The 27835-nt window shown below is 44.0% G+C and overlaps 1 protein-coding gene and 1 long non-coding RNA gene across 20 annotated transcripts in view; one reads left to right on the top strand and one right to left on the bottom strand.

The window, feature by feature from the left end:
- The window catches only part of LOC106020089 (uncharacterized), a 252097-nt gene that overhangs the window by 176687 nt on the left and 47575 nt on the right, over positions 1-27835 (top strand). The gene's annotated exons all lie outside the window — the stretch shown is intronic.
- Positions 10081-27835, bottom strand: part of CXXC4 (CXXC finger protein 4) — a 166851-nt gene continuing 149096 nt past the window's right edge. For 13 of the 14 annotated variants that reach the window (XR_011808829.1, XR_011808833.1, XR_011808835.1 and 10 more), the window contains 2 exons: positions 14176-23266; positions 10081-13248 (listed from right to left, as the gene is read on the bottom strand). Coding sequence is in view for 1 of the 14 variants with exons in the window: in XM_072036967.1 (XP_071893068.1) it covers positions 23132-23266 (135 nt within the window). In the remaining 13 variants the exon portion in view is untranslated. Of the gene's footprint in view, positions 23267-27835 lie in introns of all 14 variants that reach the window. The other variant, XM_072036967.1, reaches the window with a different exon arrangement.

Below are 27835 nucleotides of genomic sequence, written 5' to 3'. Positions count from 1 at the left end.
CTAGGAAGATGTTCTTGCTCTCTTTGGAGCTGTATATGAAATGACTGATAATCGTCTCAAATAATAAATAATGATTAGAAACAACAGGAAAATAAAAAGATCTGCAGCATTGTGCTGTGCAATATGTAGGCCAGGTCATTACATCACTGCTGTCATATGTGAAAGACTGGGAATAAAAACAAGAGGAGTAAAATATAGTAAATTACATACATTCATGCTTTCTTCTAGCTTGGAGTTGTTCCTTTTTTTTTTCCCCTAAAAAAAAAAAAAGTAAAAAAAAGTGCTTATTTGACCATGGAGTTGTATAAAGACCATCTATCATACATAATGTATCAGGGGGTCTCACCCTGCAAGATGCTGGAAGCCTTTTTGAATGCAGAAGCTGTGAAAGTCCTGCGTCCTTAAGCAAGAAATGACTAGGAAGAGATTAAACCACACAATGCCTTATATTACTGGGAGCTGCAGTAGAGGGTAAAATGTGTCTGATTCTGCCAATGCGCTGCTTTTCAAAATGTGAATATAACAGGTATAGTACTGAAGTCAAATTTAAACTGAAACAGAAAAGCAATGTTTTCTTTCATTCACACCCTGCACGTTACGCTTGTACGGAGGTTTTAATGTAGGTTCACAGAAAAATACAATAATTGGTTCTTCACATAATCACAAAGGCCTAATCCTGTGTTCATTAGAGTAATTGGTACAACTCTCACTGACGTCAGTAGCATGGGGTTGAGCCCTAATACAGCATACCGGCATTTGGACATGCGTGTCATGTGAAAATTAATAAATGAAAGGCACAGGGAAACATGCACAAGCTACTCAGAGGGATGTCTTTTCTTTCCAAAGAGTGAATACTGCTTCCTTATCTCCCAGATGCACACAGGCAGTGAAATGGCTGTTCCAATCCAGGACTCCTCCTGTTCCAGGATAATGGTGATACCCGTAGTCGATGATGGGAGATGTAGTGAGGAAAAGGGAAAGCTTATAGATACGCTTTAGCCCAACGAGGAAAAAAAAAATACTCTGCTAAAATGGTGGAAAAGAAAATGAGAATGCATAATAATTTTATCAGCTATACGATAGAGATGTTCTTTCAGAATCTCATGAATTAATTTCAGTATTAAATAAGCAATCTCTGACTTCATTTCTCAGAAAAAACAATTCTACATGCACAAAGACAAAGCAGAATGAGAGATAAGCAATTTAGGACCTGTTGACATGCTAAGCAAAGTCACAGTAGCTTAGATAGGATAATATATATCCTTTTGCCCAAAATATTTCTCCCAGTTTTTTAACTGCAGACCAAATGCTTTGCTAGTGTAAACAGACAGAGTAGCCTAAACTTGAATGGAACCACAACAAACTAGAGTTAGAGATCTGTGATCACCAGGAAGTTGTGGTGTGGTTATAGAGCTATCTATTAGCACCGGTAAGTTGTGGTTTATACTTCAGGCACTCCTCTCAAATATTTTGACTCTTCTCTTCGTCCTCTACCTTCTTGTCCAGGACTCTGCAAGCCAGCATGGCTTTTATCTTTAGCTTGATAACACGTTTTCATTCCTCTGTTTTCTCTCTGTCCCCATCTTAGCACTTGTGTCTCCAATTTTTCTTTAGGCAAATTCAACTCAGCTTCTGTAATAAAGCCAAATTCTGGGTTTAGGTAGAGTAACAGATTGTAAACTCACTTATGTTGGTGTTTTTGTTTACATTTTAAGTGGGGAAATCTAAATACCACAGTTAACCTATAAAAATTATTTCCTTTTCTAATATTAATCATTTGCTATAATGATGCCTAAAAACTAACCAAAAATGAAGTTCCTTTTTGCCAGGCACTGTACAGAAATAGTCTTTGTTCTGAACCTCTAATCTTCCGAATAATCTTTGGCACTTTTCCTCCCACACCTTCTGTTCCCAATGATTTATAAAAACTAGTGTAATAACTATCTTTTGTTCCTTCATACTGCATGAATAGGATGCTAGACTCATCAACAGTCATGAAAGGCCTCCTTTCTCTCACTTTCAATCATTCATAAAACCCGTAAAATCTCACAATCAAATGTTCTTGCAGGATTACACCCACACAAAACCAGACCAGGATTTTCAGCTCCTACTGCTATGAGCTGACCCAGAATTAAACTATGCAAGCAGGTTCACATCTGGGGATTTGAGTTCAAACTCTTTCCCATAGAAATTCAAAGAGGATCAGGTCTGAGGTTCTGGTTTTGCGCCACTTCTAATCCTAATAATTTTACCTAAATCCAAGCCTCTGCTCCAGATCTGTATCATTACTCACTGTCCCATTCAACCCCAATGAGGTCTGGGCTGTTGGTTGCTGAGTAAATCTTCCATTTTCTATTTACAGTCATGAAGCATCCTGGCTTTGTAGAGCATGTCTTACCAGGAAAAGAATTGGGGTTGTGATCAGACTTTTTAGACATTGCCTAGCTTCAATCTGAGCCTGAACACATTTTGAAGTATACTAAATATAACTATTTTCATCGGTGACCAGGTCAAATGTGACTCTGCAGGCACTCGTGGTATAAAGGCAGTTACACACATCAATCCTGTATGCCATGTGACTAAGATAAGTAGATTTACAGATAGGATACCTTGTTTGCCCACTGCACGAGGGCAGACTACAAAACTTTGCAACTTATGGATGGAGAGGCAGCAAAGGTCAAGTCATTTGCCATATCAATGTATATATATATATATATATATATATAGTCATTTAAATCCAGTCACAAATGAGTATCTTTCACTTCAGCTACCTATGGGAAGAATGCAGTTCTCTCAGAAAACTCATGTTTTGTCTTGCTATGATGCAGAATTGTGTCCTCGACAGGAACTCAGTTTTTGTATGTGAAGTTTTTGTATGTATACTGCTGTTAGCAGTCTAAAGGCAGCACTGCCGTAATCAGAGCACCACATATTGCACGTGCTGTGTATTGGTAGTGTGCCATGGTGAAAGCATCTAAAGGCAGCATTAGGCTGACCTCACCGGGGACAAAGGACTTACATTGGCAAGTACTTTGGTGTACATGAAAGCTCGGTGTTGCTGCTGAAAAGGGCTTCTTGGTCCTTCTGCAGCCCAGATTTAAAGGTGAGATTCCTTGTTACCTGATGCTGATCACAGAAAATCGCTTTTAACCTTTATGAGAACAAAAAAGTCTTATGTAGACGAGATACAAACCAACCCTTCTGTAGCGCTATGGTCAGGTTTGGCATAGTACTGCTGTTTTGAGTAGGTCTGGTAATACATTAGACATGTAAGCCTTTAGCCAGAGTGCCCGTGGTATGGCTTTCATTTGGAAAAGCAACGAAAACATACATTTTATTTGTTGTGTTTATTTTCCCAGTCCATTTTTCAGACCTTCCTTATGAGGTTTTCTGGACTAGTTTTCAGATAATGCAAAAAAAGTTAAAGCAACTGTGCTAATATTGTCCCCAGCCTCCCTTATACTATATATGCCCTCAAAGCCCGTGGATCTCAGTGCTGTAGGATGCCGGTGCATGCTCCCCACTCAGCTGCAGCTGTACCAGTACACCAGCTGCGTGAAAGCTATACGAAAGGCTGTCCTTTATACGAGTTCTCCCCCGTCTTCCCTTTCACGGCTCTTCTCTCCCCTCAGACAACCCGATTTACAGCGCTGGCATCCCTCGACCCCTTCCTTCCCCTCAGTGTCACCCAACAGCCCGGGCCCCGCCTGGAGCACGGCGGCGGCCGTGCCTCATCCCCTCGGTGCCGTTACCGACCCCTAAGGGCTCGTAGCACCGCCGGCACGAAGGGGAGGCGATGCCCGGCGTGCCGAGACCCTCCCGGGGGGTGCCGAGAGCCTCCCGGGGGGCGCCCGGCGGCCTCAGTGCCGCCCCCCCCCCTCCCGCCCCGGTTCCCGGCGGGAGCCATCTTCTGGCCCGCTCAGCTGAGGGCGGCGCTGCCCGCCGCGAAATGGCCCCCGTGCTGTGGTGCTGTGGGGGTCCTGGGGATGGCAGGGTTGAGGGAGCACACCGTCCTCCATCCCCACCTTCAGCTTGTGCCAAGTGCTCAGTGGGCGAGCTTTGATGTGGATACGAGGCACTGCGGTGCTCTGCTTGTCCTCCGGTCCCCGCGCATCCCAGCGTGACCGGTCCAGTGTTGTGCAGAGAATGAAGGCACAAAAAAATGTAAAGGCACACAAAAATGTAAAGAAAATACTTTCCTAAAAGGCCACCAAAATACTCGCCACCAATGCCTGATGGCTCAGGCAAGCTGAGGTGCTTTTGAAAACTCCACTGCTTGTGCTTTACCTGTGTCGCTGTGATACACTGCTCCCGACTCAGGATTAGGTGGAGGAGCCGGGAGCCATTCGCTCAGGGGGCAGGTAACACGTCACATCCATCCGCACAGTAAAAGGCCTCTGCTCACACTAGCTTGGGTTTTTCCTACTCAGTTATTCCTAACAGCTTCGCTGGGCTCGGCAAGGCAGACGGCAGGCCCAGCCTTATCATGGTGTGTGCCATGGGTCGGCTCCCCAGTGGCCACCCCGACGTGACACGTGGCAAATTGCTCTTAAATACTTAACACCGGGGATGTTTGACCGGGATTTTGGTGCCTGCTCCTCTGCAGCTTGGATTTATGTTTTAAATCTTTCTCGCCTTTCTCCCACGTGAGCAGAGGCGGCGTTTAACTACAGGAACGTGGTGCTTGGGTAATGGTTTGGATACAATTTCGGGAAAATATGAGCGAAAAAGAGTTAGAGGCAGCAAAAGCCGGTATTCTGCCTAATGCCCTCAGCTACCATTAAGAAACATGAAAATCTAATTGTACTGAATGGAAATGTACGTCTTCATCGCTGATTATGACACGGAAGAAAATTACTATATGATTGGCATCATAATGGCCAATGTTGAAATGTGATGACACGCCAATATGATGTACATCTCCATTAGGAATGATAAATCAAAGGTTATTCATTTGTGCTTGATTTATGCCTGGGAAATGCTACCAAGGGAAATCTCGATTTAAATCTCTCAAGTCATAAAAATAAAAAAATAAAAAAAATCCGCGAGTGCCCTCTTCTGGCAACAAAGCGGAATTGTACGCCCTGCGGTGCTTTCCACTGGTTTTATTTCTGTATATAATTTAAATTTGGGGGTTTTCATTATCCTTTCCACCACCACCACAGTCTGTGATATTTTGAGTAATATAATTCATTTTCTTTTCTTGTGTTTTATCCTCTGTTTCCGAAGTAGGCTGGATAACATTTAATCCTGTGAAATCTCCCTTCTCAAAAGCAGAGGCCTTAATCTTGCTGGTAATCTTATTCCAGGAATACAGCAGAAAACTGCACAGGGGCTGCACAGTTTATTACTGAGTATGGAGGAAAGGATTTGTGTTCTCTGAGTTAGATGAGAACCACAACCTCATGGGTATATGTGAACAGGATCTGGTCACGTGAGGAAAGAAATATTACTGGCACGGCACTTAAATTCTGCGTGGAAACGTTGGTTTACGCCAAGCAGCTGCCCTGTAGTTGTCTGCAGAGAGAAGAGCTGAACAGTGTGACCCCAAGCCCTCCATCCACCTTGTTTTCGGTGATGTTGTGGACACCACACCATGCTATCCGTCACACATGACTGCGTGGCAGCATCAGCGCTAACCTCTGTTACATATAGGTAAAGCCTCAATCTTCCAGCGGCTTGTATCACCCCACCCCCAGTTCCTAAATCTTCTACCTTCTAAGATGCATCTTTTCCCACTCTTCCACGCAGCTAAAACCCTAGCCTAAGTTCTCATTATTTAACAGCTCAGTTGCTGCAACATCCTTTTCCCTGGCCTTGACACATGCAGGCTTGCCTTTGCCCTAATCATCCTGAATGCTGCCGCTGTTGCTTCAAAGATCATTTTCCTAGCCTGTCACTTTGAACATGTCACTCCTCTCTTGGCATCCTTGCATTACCTCCCCCTCCCCTATCTCGCATCAACATAAGCTGCCTATCTTCATTTTCAAGTCCCCTGGGACTCCACCTATCATCCCTCATTGTCAGGAGGCACGAGCCAGCGATGCAGCTTTAACTCTGTTAAAACCCTAAAAACGTACCATCTTCTTTTGTCCAGTGTTGCCATCCCAAAGCAAGCCCTCCCTCATTTTCTCCTCTGTGGCCTCTCTCATACTTGCAGAGTACCCTGTGTAAATGTCCTCGGATTTATTTTGGTAGCCCTCTAGAACCATCTTAAAGCTCTCCTTTGCCATGACGTCCATGAAACCTTTGACAACCTTTGTACTGCTGTCAGCCGCACTGAGCGTTCTCATTTCCTTTATCCTCTGTCTGTCTTTTTGTATCTGTCTGTGGTCTCCTGTCTTTAGTTTGTAAGCACTTTGGGACAGGGCCATCATTTTGTTCAACCTTTACACAAGGCTTTAGACAATATTTGTTGTTAGGGTTCCTGCATGGTCTAATAATACAGACAATAAATAAAAACAATAACAGGCTGTGGCAGGTGCCCTCATTGATTTCAGGCTGTGGGCAGAGCAAATTGCATGCATGTGGATTGAGTTTTGCGGGTAACCGAGCAAAGGGCAGAAACAGAAGAGCAGTGCTGCGTGTTCCGTTCTGAATGTTGGCCAAAGTGCCTTAATTAAAATCCCTTTTTTGCTTTGGGTTTTTCTTTTCTCAGGCAGTGTAGAGCAGATCCAGAGGCAACCTTTTAGCTTCCTGTCATTTTCTTCCAGATAAGTGGGGGGGGGGGAGAAGGCAAAAGTTTATGGGCTTTTGTTTCTTTCTGAAAAATGCTATAGAAATAATCAGCAGGAGGAATTTAACAAACAAACAAACAAAAAAAAAACAGGACACAGATGATTTGAAGATCTTTAGACCTCAACTTTTACCCTTTGGCCTTGGTAGAAAGCTGCTTAAAAACTTAATCTTTAGGTATTTTGGTATGGTAAACTGAGTCTTTGCCTTGGTTTCCTAATCTATAAATTGAGCATCCCTTGTTTTAACTAACACAGGTGCTGTAACCCTTTTTTTGTAAGTCCTTTGAAGACTGACAGAGATATGTCATTAATTGTTTTAAGGTGTTGTGACTTGAGTTCAGTTGGTGGCAAAACGTGTTTAAAGCTTACTCGATTCTACAGCCTGCGCTGACCAACTTTCAGCAATGCCCAGTGCCTGCTAGAAAGAAAAAGGGATATGTCTGTATCACAAAACACTCAAAAAGGGTTTTCTGTGGCTCTGAATTGCAGAGGTATCCATAGAGAGCTCTCTTTAGAGTGATATAACTCATAAAGTGAGCAATCTTTGGGATCAGCTCAGAATCCAAATTACACAAAAGTGACTTAAAGTGCCTTAGTGATACCGATACAACACAGAACCTGCGTGGCTCAGAGTGCCAGCCAAGAGTGGACAGAAAAAGAATCACTGGGAGTAATAAAGCAGAGTGCAGCGTTACAAATTGTGTGTCAGAGCACTGGATGAATAGGACAAGTATCAAATGGGATATACAGCAACTGCATGGACACCGCAGACAGTTTATGTTTTAGACTGAGCCTCACTTAGTGATAATAAAACCCGGCATTTTATTTAGTGCCTTTTAATCTGAAAGCTCCCAAAACACTTCCGGAGTAATGATTAAGAAAATGTAGATACTCTTTTGTGTTACAGAACGTGGTCATTGATCATATTAAAAAATAAACATAGGGTTATCAACTCATAAAAGCTAGATACAGTAGCACTTGCTTAATTTAGTTTCCCAAAGAGATTATTAATAAAAGGCAAAAAGTACCCCCAAAGAAGACCACATCAATGAGTATAAGGGAAAGCAGGATGAGTAACGGGATGGATAGGGTGATTCAGTAGACAGCTCTAACGCAAAATACTGGAATATAAAGTCAGACTCATCCTGAGAGTGAGTGGTACCGATCCCCTGCAGAGCCAGCAGCCCAAGGAAGATTTCAACCTGAGAAAGAGAACCCAAATTGCTAAAGGTCTTCATGTAGTGCAGTCTGTGTGAGCTACTCTGAACTGAGGCTGATGAGGATCATCAGGGTTATGTATGCTGATCATTACCTTTGTGGTGGAGGGTTTTTTGTTTTGGTTTGGGGTTTATGTTTTTTGTAACATTTAGTATATCGGTTCTAGAAGCAGAAGTAAACACAATAGGTGAAAAGCAAGGCAGTTAAGAATGAGACTGTGCAAGCATAAGAACTTAATAGTTAGATGGCACATGATGGGCTAAAGTGAAGGCATTTATTTATTGTCTCAATCAAATGGCAACCTTAGCTTTTTCTTTTTCCTGTTATGTTGTTAGGCTTACAACACAGAAAACATTTTCTTTCCCTGTGGAACTCCTCCAAGTCAATCCACCCCCACAAGGAAACCCAACCTTTAATACTTTGCAATAAATAAAACATCAGGAATAAAGATATACAACAACACATTATGATGAATATTACCAAAAAGCATGCACAGGTCTGCTCAATAATGTCTCTTTGGAAAATTCCTCTACTGATGTATCTAAGCACTTAAGAATTTAATATCTGAGTGCCTCACAATCACTAATGGATTTTAGGCTCCCTTCGCTCAAAAGGCAGAGAAGAATCTTGCCATTTTATGGATTTAGAACTGAGTAGTCAGTGACTTGCCCAGGGTTATAGGTAAAGCTTTTGGTGGCAGTGGGGATTGGAGTCAGGGTTTCTGTATCCTGGTCCAGTACCTTAAGCCACTTTTTGACTCATTAAGAGATACACATCATAGCATTTAGGGAAGGGCTGTGCATTGCATAATGCTGTTTGGCATTTTTAATGGCCCAGGTTCTTCTAGGCCTGACTACGAAATCGGTAAGACTTTGCTATTAGCTTAACCTTTACGAGAAGTTGCTCTCCAGTCTGGTGTACATTTGCCCTAACGTTAGAAGCTGTACACAGCCTTGTGACAATTTGTCACAAATTTGTCACAATTTGTTTTCCCTCAAAGGAAACTGTTCAGGAAAAGTTAGGAACCAGGTTTTGCAGTATGCTTAAAAACACTTTGCTGCATACAGCGTGGTCGGGAAAATCCTGAACAAGCAACGTGATAAAACAAAAAATCAAATGCAAAAAACCTCCCTCCCTCCCTCCCTCCAGCTAAGCTCTACAGGAATGGATGGCTCACAGATCCTGCACCCACGTTTAAGTTCTCTAACCCCTACCTAAGGGAGCACTTAGGCACTTTAGCCTTCAATGCATGAGCAGTCACACTGCCCAGGGGACGGGGGTTGGAGAGAGCATTCATGTGCTTTGCTGGGTCAGGACCCCGAGCAGGAGTCTGTGGGTAGCTGATGCTTTCGAAAATCAGGCCATTTCTGTAGTGCCTTGCACGGCTCTGGGAGGCTAACTTTAGGCAGTCGTGGTTTTTAAATCCAGACCTAACTACATTCCCCAGAGGAAAGCGAGCATCCCCGCCCGATATGTGGGTCAGAACACCCCCGCTGGGGATAATGGCTTTAAGCCAACAGCCAGCCAAGAAGCAAACCAAGCCCAAGAACCACCACGGGCACCCTTCCCCCCACGAGCCTTTCTTACCCCCAAGGTTAGTTTGGGACCGCAGTAGGTTTTGAATGGCTGTTGATACAAAGTCATGCTCTTTTCCTTTTCATGTCACTTATTTAAAGAGGAATCTCGAAGCGGTTGTTTACTGCAGCAATGCTTAGGAAGAAAAAGAATAGCAAGTGTATTTTCAAATGCCCTTAGCAGCTTTCTTTTTATTTTGCTCTCCAAGCCCCTGCTATTCAAGTTCTCTTCTCCTCAGAGCACTAACAGCTAAATTGTTCTATGCACACAGCTCCCATTAGCAAGAGAAGGAGTCATGCACATCATTCCCATGAACCACTTTAACAGCACAGTCCTATATGACAAGATGTGCCTCAAAGAGAGGGAATGCTAGATAAATATTAACCGCACAAGGTTCTCATTTTAGCCTACGTTTAAAATAGCATTTGGATTTTTAAAATGTACACTTCCATTATTTGGCAGTACTTATCTTTGCCTTACCAGTTTAAGAAATTAGATATGCCCGAGCATAACAAATCTGCATTAGAAGCATGGGGGTTGCTGTTTTATACTGGAGAAAAAAAAAAAAAAAGAAAAAAAAAAGGAGGGGCTGACATTTGTATTTACTGTCATACCTCAATAATCCACAAACCCTAATTTATCAGCAACGAGTTTGTGTCTTTTGCTTTATACTAATTGCATTGAAATATCCGTCAATTATTCAAACCCTCAGTAGTCACAACTCATTTAATACATCTTGCTCCATACAATCGGAGGTCTCACTGCACTTAGATATTAGATTCATATACGGAAAGACAATATGATTTCTTTGCATGACAGAGATTCCCTAGAAATCCTCCTGCCCTCCCAAAAAGGTTCAGTTTAATATGAATTAAAGTATGCCTCTGACTAACTCTCATATGGGAAGCATACCAATTTCAAGGGTTGCATCAAAATCAAGCTCAAAAATATAATAAGGAATTTGTATGCTCTCATTACGTACATTCACAAATACTACATAGTATAAAGGAAATAGAAAAAAAAATGTTGGGTAGTGTGGGAGGAGAGAAAAACATGTTTTTTCCTAATGTCAGACAATTAGTTTCTGATTTATATCTCAAAGCACATCAGTTGGTAAACCTTGCAATTTCATCTTCGCTAGAGTAGCTGCGGATGGCATTACAGAAAACTCATAAAAATTTAAAACCATTTTCTAAGTCTAGTAGACTTCTTCTGCTCTGTTATCAATGACAGTGAAGTCTGGTATCTAGATGTGGATATTGTAGTGAAAACAGACCCTCTTTTCGATGAGTTTTGCTTTTTTTTTTTTTTTTTTTATTATTATTAAATCAGCGGACCACTCTCTCTTCATGGTTAAAAGCAGGGATTGACAATCGCATGGGTATTTTTCTGTAACCACCGATACCAGTAACTAGTAAAACAAGCAAACAAATAACCCCAATTTCATAATACAAGGTAGAAAATGTGTATCTTAAATAATTCAATCCACACTGAAAGTGGCCAAGCAGCCATGCTGGAGTGCAGGGATATAACTTGAAAACACAGCAACCTTCAAGGTGGAGTGCCCCCCCGACAGCTGAAATTCTCCAAGCAGTCATTACCGTTTACTCAGAATTTTGGACAAGGCAAAAACATAAAAGCTCCCAGAATTGTTGCATATTACCACCATTCGTCATGTTGTGGGCTTGGCGGTCAATGTCTTTCCCTCCCCACTTGATATTATTTTCATATTCTTTTATCACCAACGTGGAGTCCATGAGAATCTGCACAATAACAAACCTGCGAGTTCATGCAGCAAAGGGCTGCGCTCTGGACAAAAGAGAGATTTCAAGTGCCACACTACCAGGAGGCTTATTTAAACCATAACAAAATAATTAAAAATTGCTTGACCATACCTTTTTAATTGGCTCCCTGATAGAAGGGTTAATAGGAATTCTAATACCTGTGTTAAAAAAAGACAGATAAAGAAAACAGCGTAATGTAAAATAATTCAGATTGTCTCTGTGTAAATGAGGCAATAAATGCCTGCAACACGAAGCTCAGTCTGACTTCACAGCAGGGCCCAGTGCTTAATTGAAAGTCCTAACTAGACCCATTTATCAAAGAAATCACTCAGAGGGAAATTTAATTATCACAATTAATCTATATTTTTTTAAGAAAGTCTCAGCAAAGCACATGGAAAATTTCTTTGGGAAGAATTTTACGCTGTTAGAACCACAAAAGTCAAACACCAAACTTCTTCCAGGGGGAAAAAAAATAAAAAAAAAGAAAAGCAAAGCAGGGGGGCACAGGGCACGCTGCGCAAGGAGCTCGCCGTAACGCCACTTAGGCACAGCCGAGGGTAATGAGCGGCGTCCCAGCAGGAGCTCAGATGGCAATACCTCTTCCTAAGCCACAAAATTGCTGCCTTTGCAAGCAGGAGAGAATGCCTGGCTCTTGGAGAGGGCTGTACCCACATGCTTCAGGTCCTTCGCCATGCTTTGCTTGGCCCTGCAGCATCCCAGGCTGCAAACCCTGCTCAGTTGGCGTCCAGCACAAACTCAGCAGAGCCCAGAGGCACAACTGGGCCTCCACCCAGCACTAGCACCTGATGCTTCGGTACAGCAAGGAACCAGTGGCACATTTTGTAGGATCACTTGCATAAACGGAAGAGATCTGTAGAGTTGTCCCTGTGTGTGGCAGGGCATTCCTCCTGATATCCATCTCCGAGCTGGCCGAGTTGTGTGGGTTGGGAAGGTAGCTCAGAGCTTCCCCTACCTGGAGTTTCCCAAGAGGTTTTCATTTACTTGCTTTTTAAAGACCAGGCAACACGTAACAGTCTAGTGAAGTTTTCTGTCATTTTTGAAAAACAGCCCATTAGGCTGAGCTCTGCCTCTCATGTCTCCAGCGCGAGCCTGGGATGCTGCAGAAGACTGCTGGCACTGTACTGGTAGGAGCAGACAACGAGAGTAAATTTGCATGGGTCACACGGCTCTGGATGTGCCTGTGTGTGGATGAAAAGAAAGGCCTGAGAAATGCCACGATAAAAATCCCCTTTGGGTTTTAGGGCTCCTGGACGTTAGCGTGCAGCCAGTGATGGGCAGGAGCCCACTCCTTGGCTTAGAGAGCTCAAAGCTCCAGCTCTTGTGGTGGAGGCAAGGTGCAAGGATCTGGCGTACTTGCAGTGGTTTCAATGAAGGGCAAAAGCAGGCACTCAAATGGACAGGGAAAATGGGCTGCAGATTTTCTTTCACTTTGGGTGGCTTGCACAGCTCCACAACCTGCTCCTGTTTCCTAAGGCTTAAAGGGAACCCATAAGACACACGGAGGTAGCACCGTTTTCCTCTTGCTCTTGAGAGTCAGAGAACAGAAATTATGACTCATGTTAACACCTTTGTGCATGCTGTTTTTCCCTCTTCTTCAGTGGGAAAAGTTGCAGCTTGCTCTCCCGATGTCACTGGAGTTGTTTACTGCCTTTTTTTTTTTCCCCTGTGCTTCCTACATTATTCAGGTTATACTAATCACCAGAGGGGAAGGAAACAACTCCAGAGCAGATTGAATTACTGTTTAATTGGGCATCCTGTGAAATAAACATTGTGACTTGGATAAGATTAAAATGTGAGTCACAAGTCTGGTGAGTTTTTGAGTGTTAGAGAACACAGCGAGGGAATCGGGCAAGAACAGCAGCTCAGAGCAGCGCTGGGCACGGTGACTTGTTTTCCCGAGGCTCAGATGAAAGCTGTGAAGGACAGAATTGAGCAAAATTGTCAGTTCTTTATTTAAGAAGAACTACGTTGTTAAACACATTTCCTTTTGTATTCATTTGCCTGTGCTGAATCCATCCGTGAACGCCCTTTGGAATTGCCCTACTGCCCAATGCAGCCAAGCTCTTAGATACTAAAGGACTTCACCAGCAGCACCAGCACCTCTCGCCATTTACATCTGATATGTTGTGGTAGTTCTGGTGAGTAGATTTGCTGCAAGAAACCAGTGGCAGGCACAGAAATGAAAACTCTGTTGTAGAATATCTGTTAAAATAAGCATAGTGAACGTGTAACGACAGCCTCACTTCATTTATCCGACCTGATGCTGCACTGAGGGACAAGGGCCTTTGCTCAGCCGCTTGGGCTCCCACTTCACAAGCTTGCCCAAGTTCACCTATCCCTGGAAACTGCTTTCTCCTGAGGCAAAGGAGAGGCTGGCTGAGGTGGAGGAGTGATGGAGGGAGCTGCCTGACAGGGCCTGCCCTGCCCTGCCCTGATGGAGGCCTTTGCCGCCTGCTGACCCCAGAGGTGGCCGCACAGCAGCCGCCAGGAATAAAAGCTTCCCTGTGACAATCCCCTGAGCTCCCTAGGCCTCAGGCTAGTTATTGTGGCTTGGAAATTGCAAAGGTTTGCTGTTTGCCACCAGGTGGCCTAGCTATTCCACCGTTCACGAGGAGCCAGGCCTCCATTAGGGAGCAGCAGCTGGAACTTTTTAAGCTTTGCGTATTTTTTTCTTCCCGAGCCGCCAGCTCCCCTTCTTCCCCCTTGTTCGGTTGATTAAGAGTGAGCAGGGCTGCTCTGATTTCTCAACCAAATCCTTTCCTCAAAGGAATTGAGGAAAAATTGGGCTTCCACCAGTCCAGCCCTGGCTTTAGAGACTAAGCCCAACCATCTCTGCTTACCACATAGTCCAAAGGTGCTCATGCCATAGTGACGCAGGTAACCGGGACCTCTCCTTGTGAGATTAATTCCTTTGTTCCTTGCCTCAGGTATGCCTCTGGAAGTTGGTTTTGTGACATCCCAGTTCTGCGCCGGTCACATAAGCAGGGTTGAGAGCTGCCTTACGCCCCTGAAGCAGAGCAGAGTGGATTTGGTGGGTCAGAGTGTGTGACCCAGCAAATGGGGGTTGGTTTTTACAACCATAGGCAGCTTGGGACACGAGCAATCCCCCTGCTCAGTAGGTTTGGGGAAGCCCTTTGGGACCCGTCTGAGCTAACAGCTCCTTGGGGTTAACAAGGAGCTGGTGTTATAGATCTCTCCGTGCGGTCATGGACCCGTCTTGGACTGAAAGGAGCTCAACTCGATCTAAAAAGGGGAAGGATGATAGTCTCAGATGTTTGTCTCAAGTGTTTTTTGTTTGTTTGTTTGTGTTTGTTTGTTTGTTTTGGATGAGAGGGGTAAGGAAAGCTCTAGCTGGTGTCATAGCAGTGTGAAGTAAGAATAACTAGGCTGATGTCAAATGGTGTTAGACCAAAATGCAGGTATTCGGAGGCCACTGAATGGCTTCGTAGGAGAAGGAGTCACGATTTCAGGAGATGAGTTATTTCCTGTGCGGTGACACTGCTGGCTTAGTTTTCTATTTTCTACCATCTATATAATGCCGGAGAGCTTTTGGAAGGTACTTTCAGAACAATTCTCAGTAACTAAAGTGATTAACTAAGGTTGTTAATTTGGTTAAAACGTCCATGATTCATATGTTTACTGGTCTTTGTAATCATGCATTTCTGTTCCAATGTGAATGGGGACAAGGTATGATGATGAGAGGCATGAACATCACGTCAGAGCCCAGCAATAGAAGCAGCTCCCCGAGGTGAGTTGACATCAGCTCTTAAACTGGTGCCTGACAATCCTCAATCGATGGTATGCAGTTTCTGGATGCCCACGCTCATAATACAACTGCAGCACAAGCGATAACTTCATCGAGCAGATTTTCCTAAAGGATGTGGTGATTGAACTTTCAAAAATACCAGTCATTTGGAGGAAATTTCAGGAGTCTTTAAATTACTTTGGTAAATGGATTAGTTATAAATAATAAATACCTGGGAATCGGTAGAGGCTTTCAGTTGCATCACAAAAATGTCGTGAAGCAATACTGGATATTTCAGCTACTTTAACCTAGCCTTGGGCACAGAAGAGTCCAATTCTGATCATTTGCAGGATAAGCAATCAAATTCAGGGTAACGAGACCTTAGCTAAGGTGTTACTCTGGATTTACACCTCTGCAGATAGAATCAGATGCTATCTCCTAGTCTATGCATCCTCTGAGAATAAAATTAATTTTGAATTCTCGTATCATCTGCTTGCTTGTGCACTTATTTGCTAACTGTCTGACTGAGTGAGCTATTCTGGGTCAGTATGATTTAGGCATCCTTTATTACACAGTTTCCAATTCAGTACATTTTTTAATCAAGACTAAATTGAAGTCAGGTTCCAGGTACATATAAATATAATATATATTTAGTGAATACATTGAAAACCCCCAAGTCTAATTTTGAATGTAACTATAATAGCACGAAAAAATATGAAGGTTCTTTTATTTTATAGAGGAGTGTTAAAATATTGCCACTTCTTAAAGGCAAGTTAAGACCTATTTTCATATTTTCAAAATCACATTAGCTAAAAGCTTGTTAAGGAATAAATAGTCCAGAGGATAATTGAGACTTAGCTGGCTTAAGCATTAATGAATCAAAATCAGATGCCAGATCATTAATTAATTCTACAAATTATAATGTTGCCATTACTGGCAAATACTATACGAACTAATACCAAGAAGCAAATTAAACTGCATAGTTTTCCTTCTTACTCCGTATCTTTTGCCAAAAATAAAAACGCCGTGGTTATTTTTGGTCGATTATATACAGTGTCTGTATTTTTAAAACTTTAGGAGGATTCTTAATTTTTAAAAACATTTCAATTTATTTAACATGCTATTTCTAGAATGTGCCTATCATAGACTATAAGGACATTTCCATCAGCGCTGTAACCCACGGAAAGTGAAATGTAGCTAAAGTGACAGAAAAGTCAATTCAACACTTCCCAAGCCTCACAGAAATTCACACCCCTTCAAATCAGTCTCTTTGGCAAAAAGAGAATAATAGACGGGTCTTGCAGAGGGGTCTGAAGTGCAACCATCTCAGACTCTGTCAGGCCAATGCGGAGAATAAGTTTTAGGGTTAGCAGGAGGGGCAAAAGAGAAGGTCAGCTGGCCGTTTCTAGCCACCTCTTCTGATCCTACAACAAGCAGACTTTAACATATTTTGAAGGTGACAAACTTAAAAAACTGTTTCACAGAGTGGGGAACCCATCGGGGAGCTGGCTGTAACAGTGGACCACTGAGGCCAGAGCTTTATGAGGAGTAAAAGGCTCAGAGATAACAAAGGGATGTAACGGGAGATAAAAGGAGATGATGTAATGGTACTTTAGCCAGAATAAAGCCCGAGGGCCAAAATGACAGGTTTTGGACCTTTCTCTGAAAGCTCCTGATTTTTGGACTCTTTGGTGTGTAACTTTTCTTGCCATCCCATCATGTGACAGACTGCAAAGTTTTCTCGGATGTAGAACATGCGGATTCTTGTAAAGCACATCCAGAATGATTTAACTGGACACCAATCATAAGCCAATGCATTGGGGTACTAATGTAATTGTTTGCTCACTTAAGCATCACTAAATACGTGGCTCAGTGCAATCTTTTCTGGCTGAGACTAAGTTGTCCTGAAGGATCCAACAAAGTCTGCCAGGTCTGGCATCCACAAGAGCTTTGTGCCTATACGAGCAAGGTATGGAAGCAAGTCCCATTTTTTCTGTATACAAATGTTCCATTTTTTCCCATATTGATTGGTATTTTCATTCCATTTTCTTCCTCTTTTTAATTGGAAAAAAGTCTGGATAGACCCGTGCTTTGTAGGAATAACAGTAAGACATTCTGAAATAAAAATATTCTCTCAGCTTTCTGAAAGCAAACACAGCTCAGTTTCCAGTAGGAATCAGAGCCTTGTGAATCTTGATAACGTAAGCTGTATTTCAGCTGAAGAACAAGTCAGGTGCCAGCTTACTTTCCTTTTGCCTGTATTAATTTTCAGCCCTCGGTATCTGTCCACCATCAGTGGTGGACAACTCTTTGTTGCCAAAAGAAGCATATAATTGTAGATCGGAGCCTGCTAGCACCATGCTGATATTCTCTTATGATGGCTTCATATATATGCTGAACAGATGAATTCGTGGTAATTTGTCATCCTTTGGGACCTCCGAGCTACCGAAAGGTGCTGACCTTTGCCATGCAATAAAAATGAAACTGGCAATAGGCAACACAGTAGATAATAATGCATTCTAATATATCTACATTATCTACCCCCATGCTGAATTCATGGCCTTTTTCCGTGTCTGGAGATGACAGATAATACCAAAGCTGCTTTATTACAACTTTTGGCCTCCCGCCAAAATTAGAGCTTCTAAAAATAGACCTGTAATTATGATCTGCCTCTGAAGTCGCTGTCTTGAACACAAGTCCAGAAGCTGCTGACAGCAGCCAGCGGTGGGTGCCTAGGCAGCGTGGCAGGACAAGCATGTGGGGATGGTCCCTCCAAGGACTTTTTGAGCCTGCGACAATGTGCAGCTCACTGACTTTTTGAGGTTTAAGAGCCGAGCCCTTAAGGAAACTTCATTATATGAATTTGTCCAGTCATTCTTTTTGTTAAGTCTGTATAAAGTAAAAAGTGTCTCTAGTAAGAGTCACTGCTTTAGTTTTTGTCTCTGATCAGGCTACCCCATTAGACTGTTGGGAAGATGACATTTTTTTTGGTGGAAAGGACTCTTTCTTCTTGCATAGCTGGATGGCCAAGGTCTTGGTGAAATAGCTGCTATAATTCTGCTGGGATTTCCTGTTATCATTCATTATTTGCTAGGTCACTTGAAGCCTACAATGCTATCCCTTAAAAGGATTTAAAATCTAAACATGTTAAAAAACAAAACAAAACAAAAACTCTGTATTTCTTTGGCATGGCTCACATTCCTATTTTCTGACATTACAGCCCTAATTCTTTTGACACTCTGAAGTCTGAAGTCTATCCCTGTTGGCAATTACTAATGCCACCATCATCAAGGGGAACTGAGAGCCTGGAAGAGGAGCTTTCACAACAGCGTTGTGAAAGCACGGAGTGCTCAGCTGCTGTAGAAACATCTTCTGCCCGAGACTGTCTTGCTCTTGTGCTTTCATTTCCATCTTTTCCCATCCATGGAAGTTAATAAATTACATTAATTAACAATTAGACCAAATCTATGCAAGCTAACAGCAACTTTGTTCCAGATGGACTGCGGCAGATAATGAGGGACAGTTGATAGCAACTTTTTCCTTTTCAAAGGGAGTCCAGTGGTGAAGCATGACTATGGCAGTTTGAGGAGAAGGAGGCAAAACAGGCTTTCATCTTTGCACGTCAGATGTCTGTTGGCAAATAACTAACACGAACCGGCAAATGGCACCAAAACAGATGCATATTTTTTGTCTGTTTGTTACTGTCATGCAGGCTTTCAGCTGCTTTATTGAAACCATGTGTATTGAGGTGATTTTTGTCTGTGATTTGATAGAATACACAAACACATGTTGATGCTTATGCATGATGGACCTACCACACAGTGCTGCATAGTCAACAGACACCTAAAGATCAGATGCTCTGGAAAAAAAAAAAAAGCATTCGATGAGGCATGATTTTAAACAAGAATAGTTATGCCAGTATAATGCCTCCTACAGATTCACTGATTTCCATATAAATGTGCAGTTTTTGTCTTGAGTTGTGTAACCGTGGACACTATTATCCCTGAATGAGAGCGACTGCACGTCAATTAAACTAAGTTCCTATAATCAAGCTATCTGTAGTAGTGCAAAAGGCAAAACTTTCTTGGCAGCCAAGCTGGCCCTTGGCAGCTCTGAGCTGGCATTTGCATCTCCCATCTTCGGTGGAGAGGCTCCAGTTTACCATGCTGATGGATTTGCCCTAGCCCCGGCACGTTAGGTTCTCCTGGTTTTGTACCCAAATATCCCTAATCGATTTCCACCGGGTCATGTTTAAATTCCAAGTTCATTGGCACACACCGTCAATGAACTGGCGTGCGCTCTGCCTGCTCCGTTGCCATTTACACTGAGGGATGTGAAAGAGAAAGAAAGTCAGTAAAATATCCTCACAGAGCTTCTCAAATGAACAAATTGTGGAATAGTATAAATCACAATAGAAGCACTTTTTTTTTTGTTTACCTGTTGTGTTTTTTTTTGTGAAGCCTTCCTAGGAGCTGTGGCACAATGGGGGAGATCCTGCCCTTCAGAAAGTTAATGGGAAGCTTTTCAGCATTGCAACAGGGGCAGGATTTTTCTGTCTGTCTATCATCCTGTTCCTCCTCTGCCTCCTCTCCAGCACTCACGCGGTAGACAAAGAACCGTACCGCTGTTATTTCAGCTGTCATTTCAGAGGAAGAAGACTGACTTAATTCCCTATCACCAGGTCAGTTAATTGGCTGGCGGTCATAAAAGGATAACAATTTTTATTGTTCACTTTAATTAGACATAGGCTAGAATAAAATCATTTGAATTTTCGCAGAATGTGCTCTATCTCTTGGATAAAGCATAAAAGCTTATTTCAATGGAAAATCATGGCTTGAGTCACATCTGGAGAAATCCTAGTGCCTAAAGTCACTGAAATAAAACTTCTTTGTGTAGCCAAATGCCAAACCCGTTCTGTTTTCTGTAAGAACTGTGAGCAATATTAAGCGTATTTTATCCACGTTGGTTTATGGAAAAGAGGTTAAGCTCCTAGTTAGAGGCTGTAAAAACAGGGCCTGGGAAAATCATAGAAATAGATTATGTTAATTGATTGTGGATAAAGATGTGAACTGCCTTTAGGATCTACCGTTCCTTTAGGACTCTGCAGAACCTTACAGCTTCAGCACTGTGATCAGCATACAGCAAAAATGCAAGCTCTGGCATCTTAAGAAACACTTTCTGGGTAGGGGCAATATCCAACCTGTTTCCAGAAGTGGGGCAGATGGAGAGCTTGCCCGTACTGGTGCACAAGGATGCCGACCTCAGCAGCAGTTTGCATTTTTGTCTTATGACCACCCACAAACCTCCTGGAGATCATCACCTAAAATTATGGAAGGCAAAGGAATTCGGTAGCGCCAATCTGCTGGTTGTCTGACTCTGTGTGTGGGTACGCATGTGCTGGCTGACGGGCCCAAAAGGGACAAAGAGGTGGAGGGGAAAGCTATTGAAAGGAAACACTTTTTTTTTTTTCCTTTCAGAAGTTCACAAAACCAGTCATTGCTGGCAGGTGCTCAGATGCACACAAGAGACAAAATCATTCTGCACTTCGCCAAAGTAACTTTAGTTCAAATGTTCTTCTGCAGCAGCCTCAAAATATTAATTTCTCTACAGCTGGTGGAGCTGGTGGGACAAAGCCTAGCCAGCTTTCTGCCTTGTTGAAGGCCAGTGTTTTGCCCAATGAAAACTTCAGAATGCTATCAGCATAATGCTTTGTCTTTTTTTGTTTGTTTTTTTTTTTTTTCCTTTTTTATTTTTTTGTTTTTCTTTTTTCTTTTTTCCTTGGCATGACCTATTAAACCAGCAGAACTAACCTCATCCAACTCCAGCAGAGAACACACTTATTCCAGTATAAAACATTTTCTGTGTTTTAATGTGTGTTTTCTGGAAATAGGTTTAAGCTGTGTGGATAAGAGCCGTTGGATCTGGGGCATGATCTTCTCTCTGGGTGTGATGTCTGTGTTAGATCCTACAACTACAGGCTGGTTTCCCAGATGGATGAGATGCTAGGCTGAAGAAGCTTTCCAGGATGTGTAGCCTTCCTCTTTCCCGTTTTCTTCCCTTTTTTTCCCCTCCAGTTTCCTTTCAGTAAGCCATGTAGATGCGCGTCCTTTGAAGCCAGGATGCCACTTCTCTAGGCATTGCTGGTGCAAGAGCTGGAACTGGCAAAATACATTGACACCAGCTCCATCTCTCTGACCCTTTCCCATCCAGATTGTCACCTTTCAAGCAGCAGTCTGAGCTTGCCCGTCCTGTTACTTGGTGAAGCCCTCAGGAAATGGTTGCATTTGAAAATGCTGCGTTAGACCTGGTTTACCCAAATCCAACCCGTAAGTTGCTCGTGTACATCCAAGCAACTCAACACAGCTCTGCTGAAGCTGGTAGAGCTGCTCCAGTTCAGCCCAGCTGTAGGCCTGATCCACCTTTTCTCCTCTGGTTCTTTACCCAGCCCCTTCTTCCAGCTTCATTTCCCATCCACATTTACCAGGCTAGTATTTTGAATTTTTATGCAGTCTGCTTTCATTTACTGTTAAAAATGCATCTCCGGTATCAGGCACATCATTTTTAAGCCTCCATCATGCCAAGAGAGTTAGCAAAACATCAGTTTTTCACTTCAGTTCCCAACCCATATGTTTTCAAGTAGCACTAGGGAAACATTTTTTAAAAGACAGACTCCAGAGATGTCTTCTAATATCATCAGCAATGATAATCAAAAGCTGCTTCTGCGGAAGCCTGCGGGATTATCAGTCTCTCAAAAGGAAATTCAGCAGCTTTTCTTGCAGTAACATTTATTCTCCACCCTTCCTCCTGAACTATCGCTCACCTGGAGGTGGTGACACCCTGGACAACCCCATTTCCATGTACATGTCAGGAGGGAACCACAATCTGGGGCCAGAACCCCTCGCGACTTTCTGAGGGCAGTGTAACTCAAATGCTAATAGCAGCTCATCATAGCTCATAGATTATTCAAGTTATGGCTCATTTACAGTTGCAAAATACCTCTGAGGAAGTCTTTTTTTTTTTTTTTCTTTTCAAATTTAGACATCATTTCAGCTAGTCATGAGGTCTTAGGCTCCTCCACAAAGGCACACGTTGCATATTTCAAGCTCTTCTGGCTGGCTCTGCTCAGGCCCAGGGTTAATACAGCCCGGTGCTGTCCTGTGACTGGCAGCGTGCTGGATGTTTATGGGGCTGTGGAGCCCAGCAGAGCCCTGCTGATGCCTGCAAAAGGGTGCCAGGTCCTTGGCTTGTGCATCCTTTCCTGGGGTGAACTCCTGAGCAGAATTTATTGGCCGTGGAAGATAATGTAGGGACGGGAATACAGCGAAAAGAAGCAATAAATAACCCATACAAACGCCGGCGGCTGCCCTTGCTTTCCTTGTGCTGCTGCAGGGCCGGCCCGCAGGCATCCCCAGCACCCCCAGAAGCAGCGCGGGTGATGCCCGGGGCTGCTGCTGGTGGGGAGCGGGCAAGGGGGGCAGGATCTGACTGGGGCACGCATGTGGGACTGGGACGGGAGAGATTGAAATGGAAATTTGGGAGCCTGGCGATAAATTTTGCAGCAGCCTCATTTTGCCAGCAGTGACGCCCTGGGCAGAGCCCGCGTGGCCCAGAAAGGAGCCGGTTTGAAATTTTCTCGAATTCCCTAATCCGCTTTATCAGCCGCTTCTCCTGAAACTGCTGCTGCTCCCTGAGAGATTTAAAGCCACAGTGGCTCCTCCAAGGCCTTTTCCTGATTATGATGTTTATTCTCATCCAGTCAAGACAGAGCAACATTAGCATGTGATTTACGGTGCGCGGCCAATCGCAGATACCAGCACTCGGCATTTGAAATTCAAGCAGTCGCTGCGTGCAGCAAACTGGCCGGGATCGATCCAGAGATAAAAAGGACGGCCCTACCTCTTCAGAAGGCAGTGGAGATTCGTATTCGAGGTCTGTCTGTCTTATCCTGCCAAGCAGGATGCTTTGCATCGCTCCTAGGAATCAGGGCGCACAATGACAGCCGCGTGGTTTCAGTACGTGCCCTGGTGCTGGCTTTAATTCCTTTCTTTTGTTCAGGCTTTTCTTTTTTTTTTTTTTTTTTTTGCTTGCAACCATCCGCTTCTCCTCTCATGTTTCAAGTCTTTGTATGTATCTGTCAAACAGGCTGTGCATTCAGGACAGGTTTTCATGCCAAGGCATTCTTTTACCTAATGAAAACAAGTGAATAAAACATAAGAGAAGTACCTTTAAATTAAAAATAGAGAAACAAAACTGAAGAAAACCAATACCTGGAGGAGAAGGGGGACATAATTTTCCGAGAAAAATGCCTACTGAAGGGATGAATCTCTATTTATTTCTTCTAATTTAGTTATACACTTATAATTATGCCCTAATTAAATAAGGAAAAAGGACTATGTGTGGCAGAAGAGAAATACATGCATTTGTGAGAAGGCAAGAAAATCCAGATAAACTTCTAATAGCATGACATATTCATGTGGAGTAGTCGCTTTCCAAAACTAACATTTTCTCCCAAAGGCCCCAGTTTGTATTATTAATGCCATTTTTTCTTAGCTTGCATTTTCATTTCCATCTGAAAGGGTGGGAAGCAAAAATTTCGGGGAAAGTTTGAAGGGACAAAGCGGTTTCTAAGCCACAAGCACCAAAAACACCTGAAGGATGTTGGCTGGGTGGTGGTGTGTTGCAAGGCTTAGAAGTAAGGTGCAGCCAGGTGTCCAGCTGGGGCCACCAGTCCCATTTCACAGTGGCTTTGGTGCAGTGGGAACATCTGGGACCTGCCTTAAGCCAAGTGTGAGGCTGTCTGCTAAGAGCCAATTGAAGCCTGCACCTAAGACTGGTGAGGAGCTGAGCCATTGGGGTCATTTCAGTCATTCTTCCAGGTTTCTGCTGGCCGCTTGGATTCTCAGATGTCATATCCCAAATGTTTGCTGTCCCCCTTCTCTGTTTAATATGAATATCCTGTAATTGGAGTGTTGAGATCCTCGCTGCGGAGGAGGATACGGAGGAGGGACCAGAAGAAATCCATCTTTGCCGGAATGAATGCGCACCATTCAGGCCAGCCTGGGCTGTTCAGATGTTTTATTCCTCCTTTTCATCTCCTTTGTGGAGGTTCAAGCAATACCAGAACACAGAGACCCCCTTTTAGGGCTTCAAACCCATCACAGATTCCCCAGGTCCACTGTGCGGGGGGGCTTTTTTGATGTCTCTCTAATCTCTGCGCTGCCGGTGCTTCTTGCCTATCTCGTCATGTGGGAGCCCGGGGAGCCAGCCTGGCCACGGTGAGGTGAGGCACAAAGACCCCACAAGCAGACGTGCTGTGATGCTGTTAGCTTCTTTTCAGAGCTGTTTTTAGGGCAGTAATTGCCACTGGCTGTGTTCCAGAAGGCCTCTGGTGCGTACCTGCTGTGGGATGGCAATAAATGAAATCTGTGGTACCCAAAGGCCATGGCCTTTTTTGCCCCTGAGATGCTGCTAGTGATGGTTAGGGTCCCTAGAGGAGAAATATGAGGACAGAAAAAGCGTCTGTGCTAAGCTGTCAGGAGAGAGAGGGTAAGGGCTGCTGCTAGGGTCAAGCACCGTCTCAATGCGCCTGCCCCACTCCATCACCCTGGGTGTTATCTTGATATTGATGCTCCCCTGGCACTCCTCAGTTCCCTTGTGTGCGCCCACCCGCCCTATTTATTGCACTTGTTTGCCGTCCCAATGGGCAGAAATCAAAGCTTTCATCATCACCTTCCTGCCTTCACCTGAATCTAAAAATGTTCCTTTAGCAAGGCAAGCTTCCCACTCCTCCCCCGGCGAATGCCATCTCCTCACTGGGCAGCAACGGGACGTTTTAAGACTGTTTGGTTGCCTTCCTTAGAAAGATCTGAATGTGAACACGTCACACATCTGTGCCACTGCTAAAGCTATCGATCAGGCGTGTAGAGATTGGACACTGACGGAGATCTGGAGAACTCAGCGTCTGTTTTCTAGGATCACACTTCCTTTCTTCTCAAATGCAAGATTTGCAATTCTTATCTGGGAGCCTGTTTTAGCATCGAATATTACTGAAGTCAAGAATAACAATGAGAGTAACAGTCAAGATAATATTGACCTCTTCCCTGCAGTTGTTCTGATCGGGCCTTTAGAAATCAGTTAAATCCTCTCATCACTAGCTATATCGCATTCCTGACATCTATTTAAATAAATCTGATTTTTATAAACAGGGAAAATTTAAGAACAGATTAAAATTATCTTGGAGAAATATTCCAGACCTACCTGAAAAAATACAGGAATCATTTGTAGTCAGAAATGCAAGTTAAGATTGGAACGTTTGATTATTATTATTTTTTAATACATAAATAAGATTAAAGATAAATAAGATAAATAAGATTTCCTGCAGGCTTGAGCAAACCCTCACTAAATCCATATTTCAATAGAGAACAGGGAAAACTGGACTGCATAGCTCTTAGGCAGTCTGGAGTATCTTACATCTTCTATTCATCTATTCACTTTTTCACAATGTTGCCCAGAAAATGTTAGAATTCATGCCTTGGGGTCCAAAAATAGCTCAGGAAAGAGCAGTAGATAAAAAACCACTTCCCTGGAAAGCAAGATTTTAAAAAAATATATTCCATAAAAGTTATTCTCTGTAGATGCTCCAGAACACATTAAGCTAGTGGTGTCTAGGTTAAAAATAAAGCATTGAAAGAGAGCTCTTGTTTGCAGCTTTGACCAGACCTGGCTGTATTTGCGCATTTACCTGGTGCTGGTAGGATTAATTATTTTGTTTTTATTTGAATTACTGAATTGCTGAAGGTTTGTATGTAATTGTAGCTTAAGCCTCTGCCCTGTGCTGAGGAGTTCCTTATGCGGAGAGCTAAGTGAAGCCTTTCTGGTTTTTGCAGCAGTGAGAGTTGAGGCAGACGTGGCCACAACCAGTTTATTCAGAAATATTTCAGTCTGTTTTCGGGATCCGTGAGAATACTGATTTCTGATCGTGCTTACCTCTTAGAGGGGATCACGCACTTCTCGGTGGCAGCTTTCCATCTCAGCAGCTCCTGAAAGGAATCTGTTTGGGGAATTGCCTTTCCTTATTTGTGCAAAAAGCCTTTTATGCCATTAAGGCGCTTTGCAAAGGGAAACAAGATCCAAGGGCTTGTCGAGGCGCAGTTTGCACTACCCGGTAGAGTTAGTCTCATTAAAATGGACCTCGTCTCCTTGCTGCTCCTGCACATGCTGTCAGTTTATCACAGATCATCTGACATCTCTAAAATGGAAGGCATGACACAAAGCAGGAAAAAGAGCTCGAGATTAAAAACAAAACAAAACAAAAATTACAAAGGCTTTGGGGGAAATGGCTCTCAGGAAAATATGCCTGTACACAACCTTGTCGAGCCCACGCAGTGCCTTTGTCCCCGTCCTGGGGAGCGATGAGCGCTCAGGGCCACGTGCTGCTTTCCACCCTCACCCGGCTCCAGGAGGTTTTTCGGAGCACAGGGGACTGCTGGAGCGCTGCCTGCTCATGTAGCCCCCGTAGGAAAGCTCTTCCCCAAAAATCCCCGTGAGGGCCCTGCCTCTCTTCTCCCATGCAGCCCCAAAAGTGTTGGAACAGCCCCGTGGGGCCGTGGTTCGTGGGGCTCTCAGCTCTCTCGGCCTGCCTCACCCACGCACCCCAAGGAGCCCTCGGTGTAGTTACACGAGCCTTCCAGCGCCGTTTTTGACAGCACCAGGCCTAAATGTTAGCTTGCCCTTGAATCCTGTGCTGCAGGCTCGGAAGCGCCATAAATGCCCAGATGAAATAAGAGCACAAAACCCTCTGAGGCCTCCCCGCAGCTGAGGCGGCCTAGCGTGCGAGAGCCTTCGGGGTAGCAAACCCAGAGCCTGGTGCCCCGGGAGGTCAGCGGGGTCTTGTAACAGGGCTGAGGACCGTGACAAAAGGCAACAAGCGGAAAATTACTGCGGAGGGGATGCGGGGAAGCCCCCGGGAGGGGAGAGGAGGGCCCTGTGGTGCACGGGGCGGTGGCGTGGGCCCGCTGCTGTCTCCTCGGCCCACGACGGAGGTGCCCCCAGGGGAGCTTTCGAGGGGAGACGTAAATTCTCCTGTCGGTGCCTGCGTGACGGCGGTAAACTCTTTTATTGCTCCTTAAGCTGCATTTTCCACGGTCGGTTTTCCTAGGAGACTGTTTCTGCATGCATTTCCCTATCGCCTGGACGAGACCAAGGCAAATCTGAAGGCAAAACCGTTCCAGTCACTCCTCTCCACACAACACGCCCCGCTCAGGAGCGGTGTGGGGGGAAATGGTCAGGGGGTGGATGGGAAGAGAGACAAAAATGGAAGAGAATATCCCACACCGGTGGGGAATTCGGGCAGATTTCAACCTAAACTGGAGACTGGAGGGCAGGCAGAGGGAAATAGAGGGGATGGCAGGACAGGAGGCTGCAGGACAAAGCAACCCCTTTGTAAATATATATACGTACACATAGACAAGTGTGTTCAGCAGCCTTTTGCACCAGGAGAGCAGTTCTCAGGCAGGAAATTTCTCCCGTCAGCGGCGTGATGCACTGCTGCGTTTGCCAGCGAAGCATCAAAACGGGGAGCTGAGATGGATCTCAGAAAGAGAGAAATAGCTGCGGTTGGAGGACGAGTGCTGAACTAACAAAACCCACAGCCAAAACCTCACAGGGAAGTGTTGGTTTTGCTGCTTTTCCTGCAGAGTACAGGCGACATCAATTAATGAGTTAAAATGCCTAACGCGTCATTAGAGGAAAATTGG

Source organism: Anas platyrhynchos, chromosome 4 (assembly GCF_047663525.1).
Source record: "Anas platyrhynchos isolate ZD024472 breed Pekin duck chromosome 4, IASCAAS_PekinDuck_T2T, whole genome shotgun sequence".
Classification (NCBI taxonomy): domain Eukaryota; kingdom Metazoa; phylum Chordata; class Aves; order Anseriformes; family Anatidae; genus Anas; species Anas platyrhynchos.
The sequence above is the reverse complement of the archived record's forward strand: the minus strand, read 5'-3'. Positions and strand labels throughout refer to the sequence as shown.